The 13807-nt window shown below is 53.5% G+C and overlaps 4 protein-coding genes across 4 annotated transcripts; 3 read left to right on the top strand and 1 right to left on the bottom strand.

The window, feature by feature from the left end:
* Window positions 1-4395: 4395 nt before the first annotated feature.
* Window positions 4396-5466, top strand: J4E92_009294 (uncharacterized protein; the record flags this gene model as incomplete). Its single annotated transcript, XM_051500643.1, has 1 exon — window positions 4396-5466. The coding sequence occupies one exon, from the start codon at window positions 4396-4398 to the stop codon at window positions 5464-5466; it is 1071 nt and encodes a 356-aa protein (XP_051349215.1).
* A 2797-nt stretch (window positions 5467-8263) lies between these two features.
* Window positions 8264-9832, top strand: J4E92_009295 (uncharacterized protein; the record flags this gene model as incomplete). Its single annotated transcript, XM_051500644.1, has 1 exon — window positions 8264-9832. One exon carries the CDS (start codon window positions 8264-8266, stop codon window positions 9830-9832), a length of 1569 nt encoding a protein of 522 aa, XP_051349216.1.
* Window positions 9833-10153: 321 nt separating this feature from the next.
* Window positions 10154-11544, top strand: J4E92_009296 (uncharacterized protein; the record flags this gene model as incomplete). The annotated part of the gene is made up of 2 exons (XM_051500645.1): window positions 10154-10672; window positions 11122-11544. 2 exons carry the CDS (start codon window positions 10154-10156, stop codon window positions 11542-11544), a joined length of 942 nt encoding a protein of 313 aa, XP_051349217.1.
* Window positions 11545-11938: 394 nt separating this feature from the next.
* On the bottom strand, window positions 11939-13669 carry J4E92_009297 (uncharacterized protein; the record flags this gene model as incomplete). Its single annotated transcript, XM_051500646.1, has 1 exon — window positions 11939-13669. The coding sequence occupies one exon, from the start codon at window positions 13667-13669 to the stop codon at window positions 11939-11941; it is 1731 nt and encodes a 576-aa protein (XP_051349218.1).
* Window positions 13670-13807: the final 138 nt, after the last annotated feature.

Here is a 13807-nt window from a genome sequence, read left to right on the forward strand (position 1 = left end):
CCAAAAAGCAGATGCTATACAATTATGCTGTTCTCCAAAAGCCAGACTCCGCACATAACGCTCCGTCCTTTGAACGTCAGCTCCACGACCGCATGTGTTTTGGAGGCGTGGATATAAAATCTACCTCTAGGTCTTCTACCTTCCTCTCTTTATCCGCACACTTGTTGTGTGATTTACCAAAACAGCCTTGAGGTCATTACCATGGTTCTGCCTTCTCCAAAAAAATCAAAGATGTTCTACCGATGCTGTCCTTCTTGTTGGCAAACACAAAGCCGCTGCTCGCTTTCCACAAAATATGTTTCACTATCGCTATGGGTGTGGCCCAAAATCCATACGAAAATTCTTCATGTTTTGACAACAAAAAAAAAAAGGGGTACAAGATTATGACTGTTCTGCGCAATTTGGACAACTCTAGGATACCCGGAAAATGCAAGATTTATGGAGCTATGTTCGCTGTTGGTGCCGAAAGCACCGTTCATCAATCGTATGTTCGCGTCGCTCGTCTGACGTACAAAAATCCATGGAGCGCCTTTATGGCCTCCTGTCAGATCGTCCGAAACAAGTACATGGAGCTGCAGTGTGGGTTGTAAATGGAATCTTACTTCAAAAGGCTCGGCTTGACCGATTTATGGCTCTGGGAGTGCATAAATACACCTATCGTTCACTACCTCCTTCTTCACTTCACTCAATACCTTTATTGTATTTACAACAAAAACAACACATCCGACCAGCCATGTTTCCTGGTTCTTCTTCCAAAATTTCTTGAAGATGGAGCCATGTGTCGAGCATGTCGTTTTTCCAAAAACTCGAACAAAAACGCTAATGACCTCCGCGATGCACTCTTCCGTTCTCATCTCCGAAACACGCTTTCGTCGTGCGCATGTCTGCGTCGCGAGACCATCTACGCTCTAGGGTGGGACTATCAATTGTGCTTCTCACGGTCGTGGTCTCTTCTCTCATAATTACTTCACTTCGCGACAGTTCTCAAAAAACCGAACCAGAAACATACATGTCTGAGCTGTTCTGCGTGAATTGAAAAGACCATGGTTCAGAATAATGTCTCGTCTGCCGTCTTCTGGTAAGATGACTTTACCGACTCTATAAAACATGAACACCACTATACGATGAGACGCTGTTCCAAAAAGATTGATAGCAGATTACCCAGAGCAGCATCGACCCAACATACCTATAAAACCAAAACCACACCCCTCCACGTCGATGCTTCCTCCACCTATCTTATCTTCATTATGCCGAAAACAACGTCAAACACCGTCTATGACTTGCTTCTCCCGGCAGTTACTTGTCAGTCTCATCCACGCACGTCATACCGTACGCACAGTCAGTCTCACGTCCACCCACCTCACGAAACCGTCAAAAGCAATATTCACCACGTCTCCGAAACAGCGTCATAAATGCCACGTGCCATACTGAGCTACGCCGCTTCTTCACAAAAAACGAATTGAGCGTAGCGCGATACAGCGTGACCCGAGTTCTCGATGCAACTCCGAAGTGGATGTAGTGGATGGGGTGGATGAAGTGGACCGTGATATCATACGTGGTGACACGTCACATGTTTTTAAGATCAGACTGCAGAGACAATAGTACTGCATGTGCGGGGTGCCGCGATGGTGAGGGTCCGCGGAAGGGTCATGTCGGTGCGTGGCGTGGAGGGTCAGATGATGTTTGCATGTATTGTGAGGTGTGTTGGTGGATGTCGGCGGATGTTGGTGGACTGCGCCTCTATTGCATCGTGAGCATCGGTGCTAGCCGGTAGGCTTCGTGTTCTCGCCATCGCTACGAGCCATGAGCCATCGGGTGCGCGTCGCCAAGCCTTCATCACGAAGCGGTCGCCTCTCAATACGTGTTGAGCTGTCGCCGATTGTCTATGAGACGTCGCCCGGGTTTGACGTCGGCACTGCGGGGTCCGACATGGAGGCAAAGAAGACGACGAGACGAGACGAGACGACGAGAAGGAAGACTCATATCTGCGGCAAGATCAGTCGTGTAAAGATCAAATCCAATGACGTTCTTTTGGGGGCCGCCTGTCTTCTTGTGGCCCAGCGACAACAGCTACATGCTGAAACTGCGAAGCGCTGAGGGACAGCCAGCCCGGGCCGTCGCAACGCTCGCAACCGCCAGCCCTCAAACAGCAACAAGCAGATCTCCCGCCAGCCTTACACAAGCAAATTGCGCAAGCAAACCGCATACCGGGACCGCTTCCAACGGTTGCGACAAGCTCCGATGCTGCCATTTTTGGTATTGGGGTGACACAAGCGCTTCTACGTGGGCGGCTCGCACGAACCCGGCCTCGATATAGCAGCCGCGGGGAATTGGGCGACTAGTACAGAGCCTCATCTGGCGCTTCGGCTAGGTAACCTTTTCGAGGCGCGTGGGATGCAGGGATACGGATTCGAGATTGATGAGGTTCAGCGTGAGGGGTTACATGACCACGTCGCGGATCGCTTAGACGGAGGACCTGACATAGGCAGGTGGTGGAGGAAGCGATGCTATCCAGTAGTCGACGTGCAGCGACTTGTCTTAGCTGGCTGCGACCTTCTAGAACTGGCGACGACGGCGGTGGAAGCGTGATTGGCGAGATGGGCGAGGCGGTGCAGCGGCTGTTGAGGTGGTCTCGAAACTGCGAGGCCGCGACATTGATTGGTACGCTTTAGTTGCATGAAGGTCCAGTCCGGGTGGCATGAGTGCCAGTCCCGGCCGGCGGGCGTGCTCGAATACCGCGTGTGCGCTGGAGCAGGGCAGCAGAAGACGAACATGGCGTTGGTCGTGCTCGCTGTCATCCGTCGTCGCCCAAAGAGGCTGGTAGCATCTGGGATGGAAACAGGTGTGTTGAAACAAAGATGACTTGTTTGCAGTGCGCGCTGCCCAATGGGCGCAGACTAGATCCCTGCGCATGACGGCGATCCATGGATCGTGGTGGAGAAATCCGAGCTCCGTCCACCGTCTGGCCGAGTGGAGTTGCGATAGACACGCTGTCATGCGACTGACAGATGGCAGGGAGTAGTCACCTTGAAAAACTATGCCGTGGTGCATGCCGTGGTATGCCGTCGAGGCAAGAGGGATGGTATACGATGGCACGGCAATGCAGCAGTGTAGTGGCGGCTGAGCCACACTCTACTCCATACTGCGAGCATCTCCCACGGCTACGGCCGAATTACACGCATGCAACGCGTGTTCGTGAGGCAAAATGCTTTTCTGCCCAAGAGGCCAACCAAGAGTAAGCTGGGCTCGAAGAGGCTGGGTTGTAGTGCATTCCGCCCACAAATTCGTCACCGTCTGCTGGCATTCTGCTCGGGAGATATATGGGAGCAGGTGTGCTGCTACTGCGTGGTCGCATGCTATTCATCAACCGTAGTGTTCTGGCTCCACCTAACCCGACTCACCGCCTCAATATCTGTCTCCCAACCCGGCAACGTGACCCAGCTGCGAGGCCAGCAGACCCTCTAGTTCCGGCCAGCCTTCCACAAGCACCGTGATTGTCGCAGTACATAGCGGTCGCTGCTGCCGCAAACTCGAGGCCTGCAGTGCAGCAAACGTCGTGTCTGTACCAACCCAATATTTCGCGCACTCCACTCCAACACCTCGACTCCAACCTGCATCCATCTAAAACATACTCGACCGCCTTCGAAACGCGATTCGCATCACGGCTCTATTGGCTGTCAATTTCGCACGCCTAGAGGGCCCTGCGCTGCGTGCAAACCATTGGCTTGGACTTGAAACAGCCTATTCCTGGGGTCCTGCACCTCACCACTCGCAATCTTCCAGGCACCCCAAACGGGCCAAACAGCCGCTGGCCTGAGTCCGGCGTGGCGCGCTACGTAGCTGTTTCCTGTGCGTGAGCTCCATCCATTGGATCCCACACGCAGCCGCCGAACCACCACCCCAAAGGATCCGACCCTCGACTTGGAAACGCATCGCTACCCGCTCAAGGGGCCTGCGAAATAAGTATCACGCCCTCTGCCGTCGATACTTCTTCCTCACAGTCAGTCACCGGCTTCACTTCTCCATCCTCCCTTCTTTCCTCCTGTCATCCTAGCGGTGCAGGTGCCATTCTCCACACTCCGGCAGTGATTCGCGCTCCACCACCGACTTTCCCTCCGACTTCCCAGACTGGCAGCGCCATCTCCCGTAAAATTTCAATCGCTTTGCACCTTCCGACTGGACTCGGACGCTTCACCTTCACCTTAATAATTGTTGCCTTGCCTATTCTGCCGACTCAACCTCGTCGTCAGCCACGCAGCCTCGGACTCCCGCTTACCATCGTTCAGACCGGAATTCCGACTACGCCTCACTCCAGGGCATACACGGCATCCACATACAGTTCGACATTCACTTGAGACTTCACATCACCTTCGGGACTACTACTCCATCCACATCATGCCTTACTCACCAAACCTCGTCGCCGAGAACACGGCTGCCCTGGACCACTTCATCCAGCTCCCGGTGTCACATGACATGATCTCGTACCTTGCACAGAAGGCCACACAAGTCATTCGCTGCGAACCCTCCATTAACAAGAACCTCCCTCCTACACCACCAGCGTCGCCTCCTCAGCACGCTGCCTCCAACATCCGCGAGCCTGCCCTGCCATCAGTAGAGGAGTTCATCACATCCATCGTCGAGAGGTCACATGTCCAGACTGCCACCCTCATGACTTCGCTCGTCTACCTCAGCAGGTTACGGTCGCGCCTTCCTCCCGTTGCCAAGGGCATGCGATGCACCGTCCACCGCATCTTCCTCGCCTCCCTTATCCTTGCGGCTAAGAACCTCAACGACTCCTCGCCTAAGAACAAGCACTGGGCCAGGTACAGCGCTGTTCGCGGCTACGAGAACTTTGGCTTCTCCCTCACCGAAGTCAACCTCATGGAGAAGCAACTTCTGTTCCTCCTTGACTGGGATCTCCGCATCAGCACCGAGGACCTCCACTACCACCTCGAGCCCTTCCTAGCGCCCATCCGTGTCTGGCAATCTCGCCAGGCCGAGAAGGCCAGGCTCGCAGAGAAGGAGAAGGAGCTTGCCCGCCAACAATACCAGCTCACCGCCGAGAACCTCTCGCGCTCAGTCCACCCATATGCGTCGCAATCCTCCCTGTCTTCATATGCTCCTCGATCCCAGAGGGGACCACGCTACATCCCATCCTCCCGCGCACCATCGCGCACCCCATCTCTATCACCACCCACCCGAAGCTCCTCGGTCTCCACCTCTTCCGAATCACCCGTCAGCCTTCACGACGAGCCTTCAGAAGCGATCCTCCAGCGCTACGACGCAGACCAGGGCGCCAACGTTGTATATATCAATGGCCCTCACTCGTACTTCCCCAAGCAGCAACATGCACTCCCGCTGTACGACACCCAGCCCTCGAAGAAGGTCAAGACCTCAGCGGGCGGCATCTTCAGCAGGATGTTCGGCCAGACCGGCGCCTACGCCGGCCGCCAGACTACTTATTAATGCTATTCGCTACCCCACCACTCTCGCTTCAACAGCCTAACGACTTTCCTTATTGTTCCCCAATGACATGATCTGATGAAAAGATGCTCACTGGATGGACATCTCTTCGCCCATCTCGTCATCTCTTCTTGCATTGGCCGGCGTTATAACACAATCTCAGCATTTGCATAGCACAGCATTGTACCGGCGTTGGGATATCAACCAGATCGGAATCTTGAATCGCATCTATATTGCGATTCTCGGCGCGACCGCCTCATAGTAGTTTAGCTCTTTTGTAGCTTTCTCACAGCCCACAAATAACTATATACCGCGGCGGGTTCTGACTTGTCAGATACTCGGCGAGTAATGGGAAAAAGGAAAAATAAAACATTTTGTTCAAAACACAATTTTTCCGTCTCGTGTTGTTTCCGTGTCCGTCTCGGAAAGTATATTCTTGGCAACGGGCGTTCTCCTCTGTCAGTGTGATTGAATGACTCTCCCTCCCGTGTATCCCTTCGCGGTTCGCAATTTCCGTAAATTGGGGTCTGACATGCGCGCTAGTGTGTGGGACGGGTATCTTATCTAGCTAGTGCGGACGGATTTCACTTACAGATAGGTCCATGGTTTGGTGGCGCACGCTCTTTCTTGACGCGATTCATCAATACGCGACTTTGTCCAATATTTCTCGCATCGCATGATGATTCTCATGCCGCACCCAAACAGGCCGATCTAATCGCTGTGCGGTAATTCGCGCGATGCGGAAGATGAGCAAGCAACACAATACTCAGCTAGGCATAAAATCTTGTATCCACATACATACACAGCATGAAATACACCGGTCATTACACCTACACAACTCGACAGTACAGCCACAACGCCATCCGAGACCTCAGTAAAATGCATACTCGCCAACTCGCGATGATATCCAGTCGTTCTGCCTTGTACGACACTTTCTGCGGGCCGCATGCGCAGCCACATTAGGCTGACCACCTTGCCGACCACACATGACACTTCAAATGCACACTTCACCTGTATACCTGCTACAGAGCCTCCGCAGCCAATCTATCTCCAGCTGAACAATGAGTTTGAAGACGGCTGAGTCGCGCCGGTCAAGCACGAAGGCTGCCTCACAACCTCCATGCACCCTCGTCATGTTCGGATCCGAGTCCAATAAACCCCACCGGCATCATCATCAGCGAAACCTGGGAATCCGCCATGCCACGTCCCACATCTAACCCGTAACCCGTAACCAGGACTGCAGAAATCTTTTACCTCGGCATCTCATCTCTCCTATCTAAGCTTTCCCTAAGCCATCCCTTGGTGTAGAATCCACAAAATGCCAGATAGCGATGGATGGCACGGCAAAGATGGCAATATACGATATGCAGGAGTCAAGGAGCTTAGGGGGCCCGCGTAGATCAAACGGGTTCTGAGTGGCAGGAGAGATGCGCTAGGCCTGGTTTGGGTATGGTGGGGGGTTTCAGGTGGGTGGCTTGGCGGTAGGGTGTTTGGGTGTGGTTGGTCGGTTCGTCCAACCGAGGAGGAAGGAGGGGAGTTGGGAAGTTCGGTATTTGTTGGAGATTGGGATTGGTGAGTTGGTGAACTGGGTGGATGGCGTTGACGCGTTTTGATGTGCATGCAATTGCGCGTTGGGAGCTAGAGATGGAAACTAGAGATTGTAGGTGGTGATGTCATCGACGGTTGTGATCGGGTGGGTCTCAGTGTGCGACGCGGTCGCGTTATGTGTTATGCACGATACTCTTCATCTTTCTCGTTATACTCGAGCTCACGCGTTCCAGCTTATTGGTCAGTCAGCGACGTGCTCCAATTTTCTTGCGATGCGTCAGATGAACCGTTCACCGGGTTTCAATGGCGCAACACCTTGCGGCTCCCAGAGCTAGGTACCTGGGACTCTCTAACTGAGATACCCAGGTACCTTCGGCAACCAACGTCCGATGCTGAGTTAGCAGAAGTCCTATACCGTTCAGTGCATACGAAACTGCACAATGCTTTAAGCCCTACATTCATGCTCCGCTCCTCCATCGAGTAACACGCATTACCTGCCAACCCGACAAGAGCAACACAAGAACGCAACAAGGAGAACCCGTCGTCCTCCAGCTGGATATCTGCACAATATCGATATCTCGTCCTTGTATAAGATCATGCACATGATCAGAATTATGTGAAGACTTACCGCATGCAGCCACGATCACAGTGGATCCTTCGTCTCAGGCATGAAATCTCGCCGCACCTGATACAACAACTGTCAACACTTGCCTGGTAACACGGGTAGCCTGGCATGCCAATGCCAAACACTCAACCACCGTCTAAGATGGCCAACATGAGGATTCCTTTCGCTTTTTGCATCTTCGTCGCTCGTTCTTCCATCGACCTTGAAGGTTTTTCGTTCTTTTCGTAACCGCTGGCCGGTCCCTTTTTCGCTCGTTTTTTTTCTTAATCTTTTGTAATGGTTCGGCAATTCACATTCTTACCGGGAGATCGGAGGGATACGGGAGATGATGGCAGGACGGTGCGGTATAGCCATTGGGGACGGTATAATACTTTCTACGGACTTTCGTTTACGACGACCCTTTCGACAGTCCTTTTGCTGGCGCAGCTTAATGAATGCAGGGTTACCGGTCAACTCTTTACTCTTGCGAATAGGTTCCCGGGTTCCGCTGCGTTGGTCGTACAGCTTCTCGCCGCTTTCTTTGGACTTTTGCATCTCGCGGTTATTTGCAAGCTCATCAACTATGCGCTTCGATTGCGTCTCAACAAGGTCAGCGTTTCCCTGGATGTGTTGCGCACTTGGGTGGACATGAGCATCATGCGCGTGGATTGGGACTTGCCTCTACGGTTCTTCTTTCCCTCTGTCTTTGTCGTTCTCCTCAGTCTTGTGCCTGCGGCGCTCTGGGCTGGTTCAATGACACCATCGGTATCGCGGACGGTGGACAGCGGCATGCTTTTGATCCCAAGCTACGAGGACGTTTCGATGATCAAGGAGTATCCGATGATGATTGGCAGTTCGGGACCGTCGCTGCGCACGCAAAAGGGCTTCTTCACGTATTCGGTTGGCCAGCAACAGAGTAGTCAGCTTCTGGCATCAGCGGCTCAGGCGTCTTCTTTGGGTGGAGGGCCCCATGTCCATCGCAAACTCGACAACACTCAGTTCAGCTACCGAGGTCGTTCATATGGCGTCGGAGCATCTATCGGACTCATGGATCAAGGAATCAGGTCGAACAGCCAGGTTGCAGGATACATCTACCAAGAGGAGGGCTATCTGGCAAACGTCACTTGCACGTACAACGCAACTTCCAACTTCACTCTTTCCGGTCCCGTCAACGAGTGGATCTATGCAGCTTCCGGGAACCTGCCCGACAGCGAAGAAGGCCCGGAATACTCAAACTACATCGGCCACGACGGCAAGGCCATTGTAGCGATGGGCGTAGCGTACAGCGATCGCTCCCCTCGCCGCTACCTCGCCATCGCTGCAGGTTCAGCCTATTCCTTCCTCAACACCACGCAATGCGAATTCGACTTCACACCCACCCTCTTCAACGTCACCGTCGACGTCGGCAATCTCAACATCACCGTCAAGCCCGTGCGCACCATGCCCGATTTCAACCCTCAGCGAAACGTCACGCGCACAGTAGTGCGGCAGTTCGAGCTCATGTCTAACGACATGACGAATCTATATGTTTCGCTCCTAGGCGAGGCATTTAACTCCAGTATCGCGGCATACAAGATGTCAGAGACGTTCAATAATCGGACGTTTACTGAAGAGGAAGCGACACTGGCGGGTCTCACGAATAGCATGGTGGCGATGGCTGATGATATGTTGGTTGCGTATGCCTCCGCGCAGCTCATGGTTGGGCGCATGTTCACTCAGCAACCAGCGAAGGTCTACGTCTATGCGCTGCAGTTTGGGCAACCGAGTTACATCTACGCTATCTTCACGCTCAACCTCGTTATCATCCTCGCCGTTGTGTTTGAGGCAGTGCGCACAGCAGCGTGGTCTGCGCTTGGCCGCTTCAACTATCTCGATCCACGTGATCTCATCGTCGCTGCATCGAGAGGTGGAGGTGACATTGCAGCTGCAGCCGACGACATCATGGAGCGAAGAGAAGGAAGGAGGATGAAGCACATTTGGCTGTTGAGCGACCCCGACGGCGGCAACGGGTCCCTCATCGTCAACTTACGGGGCGACCAAGACGGCCATGTCAAGATCGAAGTGGGCGCTGGACAGTGCAACAGAGACGCAGAGAGCGCCTACCCACCGGACGAGAAGAGCATGTATGTGGAACATGGCGCTGAGACAGAGCGGGGGCCCTTGACACCCAAGACACCTATGAAGATGAAGGTCGGCATTTTCGGATCAAAGCAATAGAAGACATGGGCTTGAGACATTGCTCAGTATTCGGCGCTTGGTGCGCTTTGCGGAAGTGGGTGAAAGAAGGTATCTAGATCAGTTAATGAGACTTTGTTGAGACTTTGTGGTTTGGTCAGATGATGAGCTTGTGTGGGCTGGAGTGAGTGACGCTGGAACGTGACGGAGGAGGGTATGTGAGGAAGTTTGGGCCAGGGGATGGGGGATATAAGAGGATGAAGAAGTTCGTGATGGAGTGGATATCAACACAGTATCACATCTTCATTACCATCACCCAATACAACACACCAACTATCCAACAGCCCAATCACCCCATCAAAAATGGCCGACCCATCACGCACCCCCCTCCTCCCCACACCCTCCGTCCCCCGCGGAGAGCTCATCGCAAAACTGCACTCCTTCTTCCAGGCCGCCCAAAAAGACCGCACACTGTCCCCCCGTGAATTCGACGCCTGGTTCTTCACCCTAACTCCGGAAGACCGCGCCACCGTCCACGACATCCTCCAACCACTAGCCGCCAACTGGCCTGCCCAGGTCGAATTCCCCAACGTCATCGCGCTGGTGCATTGGACGCGTGAGCGACGCGACGAGAAAGCTATGCGGGGAATCTTGAAGGAGTGGGCGGGTTTGGAGGGATACAATCGTGAGGAGACTACTCAGCGTGCTGGGGAAGAGGCGGAAGCTGCGCCTGCGATGCCGGAGCCTGAACCTCCTGTTCCTGGACCGACTTGCCCTGGGGGTATCGATGAGGAGCCGTTGCCTGTTCCTCCTCGTCCAGAGCCTGTTCACGGAATGGATGTCCTTGCTGTTCTTGTTATGGTTTTGGCTCCGGCTTGCTTGGTACGTCTCTTGGTAATCCTGTGTATGCTCCTGCTTCTGCGACAGGCTTCTAATGGTACGCGACGTCTTTAGATCGGTGTGGCATTGCATCGACGTTGGTTCCGGTAGTCTCTGGACTTTTCCTTGGTTTCGGAGTTTGGGATAGACGGCGTTTGCGTGGTTTTTTGTTCTTACAAACGCTCTCTTGCTGCTAGGCTATTGTTTCGTTATTGTCTTTCATTCAGAGGTGTTCTTGTGGTTTCTTGTCGTTGCAAACATGTCTTGGTGGGCGTTGTTGGAGTTGGTCGTGTTCTTTCTTGTAGTTGCAAACGTAGACAATAGACAAACCGGAGAGATTCGGGATATAAACTGCGTGGTTCCTGTGTGAGTGAGCTTAATCCGATAACATCATACACGAATACCTTACTACAATAACAACTTCCAACATCGCAATATCAATCATGTCCGAGAACAACAACAACAACAACGCCACTCCCGCCAGCGATGCCGCCATGGCCGCACGCCTCGCCGATTTCCAGAGGTGGAGCACGACGGTACAGAGGCGCATCGAGAGAAAGAAAGCGGCCGTCAAGAAACTAGAAGATCAACTCAAGGCCCTCGAGAAGCAACGCTCCGGCGCCAAGCTCGCATCGACTAGAGACATGGAGCGCATCGTAGGCTTCAGTCAGCAGATCAGGAAGGGCCATTTCGACATCGACACTGAGACTCTGCGACACGATCGACTGTGCAAGGACTTCCAGAAGCTGATCGACGAGAAGAACGGGGTCTCGGAGGCGGAGTTGATGGCGTTGTTGGGGGAGATGCTGGCAGAGCTCTTGGCGGATGACGGTAGCGATGGCGAGGATGAAGAGGGCGAGGAAAAGGAGGCTTAGGTCGAGCCAAGAGGTACGGGGTATGCAGATGGGGTCTGGTAGTCAGTGTAGTATCTAGACTAGCTCATCGTCGCTCTCTCACTGATGTCAGAGGCCGACTTTGGGCTCGCACGAGGCTTTTCCTTAGAAAATACATGTCTTGACATGAAACTTGTGGAGTCTTTGGCAACGTGGACGTGATACAACCTCATGATTTGACAGTGGACGTGAGCATGTTGAAAGCCAAGTGATCGCATTGAGAAGAATAATCGGCGTTGAAAGGCAAACAAAAGTACAAACGGTAAGCTATGCGAACGCTAAGGGCATGAGGTGAAAGCAAAAAGACAACCAACGATAACAGCGATAATAACGATCAAGCTCCCCAGTCCACCATGTCGCTGGTCATGCCCTAGCTTCAGGTACTCTCATCGAGGACCTGGTCGCAGACAGCGCGGTGCTTGATGAAGAAGACGTCCAAGCCCAACTTAGCCTTGGTACCTGAAGTGAGAAGAGCCTGGATGTTGTCGCACGATTCAGGGTGATGTGCACAAAGATCAGCAATGCAGATTGCCAGCTGACCTGTATCCATCTTGAAAACAGAGTAAGCATCGCAGGTATGAGGCCTGGTCTCGGACACCCATTCTTCGTAACTCTCGTTGTTGAGCGTTAGGATGGCATGAAGTAGGTCGGCTACGTCCTGGCAGTTGACTCCGGGGATCTCTGGGTCGCACAATGAATACAGGCAGATCTTCTGATCGTCAGAGGTGAAGGCGAAGGATTCGAAATCCGTGGGGAGATCCGTGGGGAAGGGTTGTATACTCGCTTGCATCGGCGCCGCGATAGCTCCTGCGCAGTAGCAAGTATCGTTGAAGTGTCCGCAGAAGTCGCAGTCAGGTTCGCACTCGCATGTGGGGGCCCGGGAGATCACCGGAGCATCGATGGCTGGGTAGACTTTCTTCATCTCTTCCATAACCTCCTCGCATGGGAAGCCCATCAGGAGTGAAGCATTCACGGGATCGCAAACTGTGGGGTATATGGCACGAGCATACGACTCTAGTGCCGATTCATCACAATCGTCGACTCCAGTGTGGTACCTCCGGACGATGTTGCACAGTGTTGGGATTACTGAGTGATGTGGGGTTGGTACGCGTGTTGGCTCAATGTCGTCTGGAGTGTTGCGAGCTGCAGGGACGCGACGTCTTGCCGGGTAAATGACCCTGGCTAGGCATGGGCTGTTTCCTGGTTTTCGTGGCTTCTTGCAATCTGGGCAGTCTGTTTCGCGAGGTGCAGGCGCAGGTGGTGTGAAAAAGCCCCCGCGCGACGTGGTGGAGGTGGTGTCCGATGGTTCTGGCCTGTGCGGAACTACTAGTCCTGATTCGGTACTCTCTGGCCTAGGCGGAAGAATCACTGACGATGTGGATGGTGCCGGTACGAAACCGGGGGTCGGTTCATCGGAGAACTCAGCGGTCATGCCCATGGTATACGTGAACTTCATGGTATGGAGCTCCCGCGATTCGGAACCGTCCGTGTCAGATCCGGAGTCGGAGTCGGTATCCTCTGCCACATGATCTGGAAGGTTGCCCGTGTGAACTTCAACGCTGTCTGCACCGTGGTGTGTAAGGCCAAAATATGGGTAGTCGTAGCACGACATGATATCGGCAAGAGACGTGGAATCTTTCAGTGTAGTCACGCGTGGTGACGTATCGCAAAGGACAAGCTCAATGTTGTCTTTAGGGGTGCAAACATGTGTCTCAACCTTTGCGGAGCCGTAGAAGCTCTGGTGACAGCTGTGCAAGGCGATCTTGTTGTGGAAGGGGTTGCCTCGAATCGGGTCCAGGCCGACCCAGACCTTGTCTAAGGTGTCCAGGTCAATCGTGTAGGCGAAGTCCATCTCGTTGGCGCCCCTGTTGATACCTTCGAACTTGTCGGAGATCTTGATGGCAACACCAGGATTGAGGGGGGACCCAAAGTGCCATGGTTCTCGGTACTGACCATGAGGCTTGAGAGGGACGTTTTCGGTGAGTGAGCTGCTGAGCCACTGGGGTACAGACCAGATGTAGACCGTGTATGGGCAATGGTTGGTGACGATAGCTCCGGCCTGAGCCAGAGCCGCGAGTACGAGGACGAAGAAGGCTTGTCCGAGCATTGTGTTGAAAGGGTTCGGTATGAGAGATGATGCGGTCAGCAGTAGCAGTAGAAAACACTGGAGAAGGGGTTGGAGAAGAAGAAGAGACTCGGGATGGGAGGTGGAGTTTATGAGCAGTCGAACGTGTGTTTACGTGTC

The sequence above is a fragment of the Alternaria infectoria genome, assembly GCF_024043175.1.
Source record: "Alternaria infectoria strain BMP 0036 chromosome Unknown scaffold_22, whole genome shotgun sequence".
Classification (NCBI taxonomy): domain Eukaryota; kingdom Fungi; phylum Ascomycota; class Dothideomycetes; order Pleosporales; family Pleosporaceae; genus Alternaria; species Alternaria infectoria.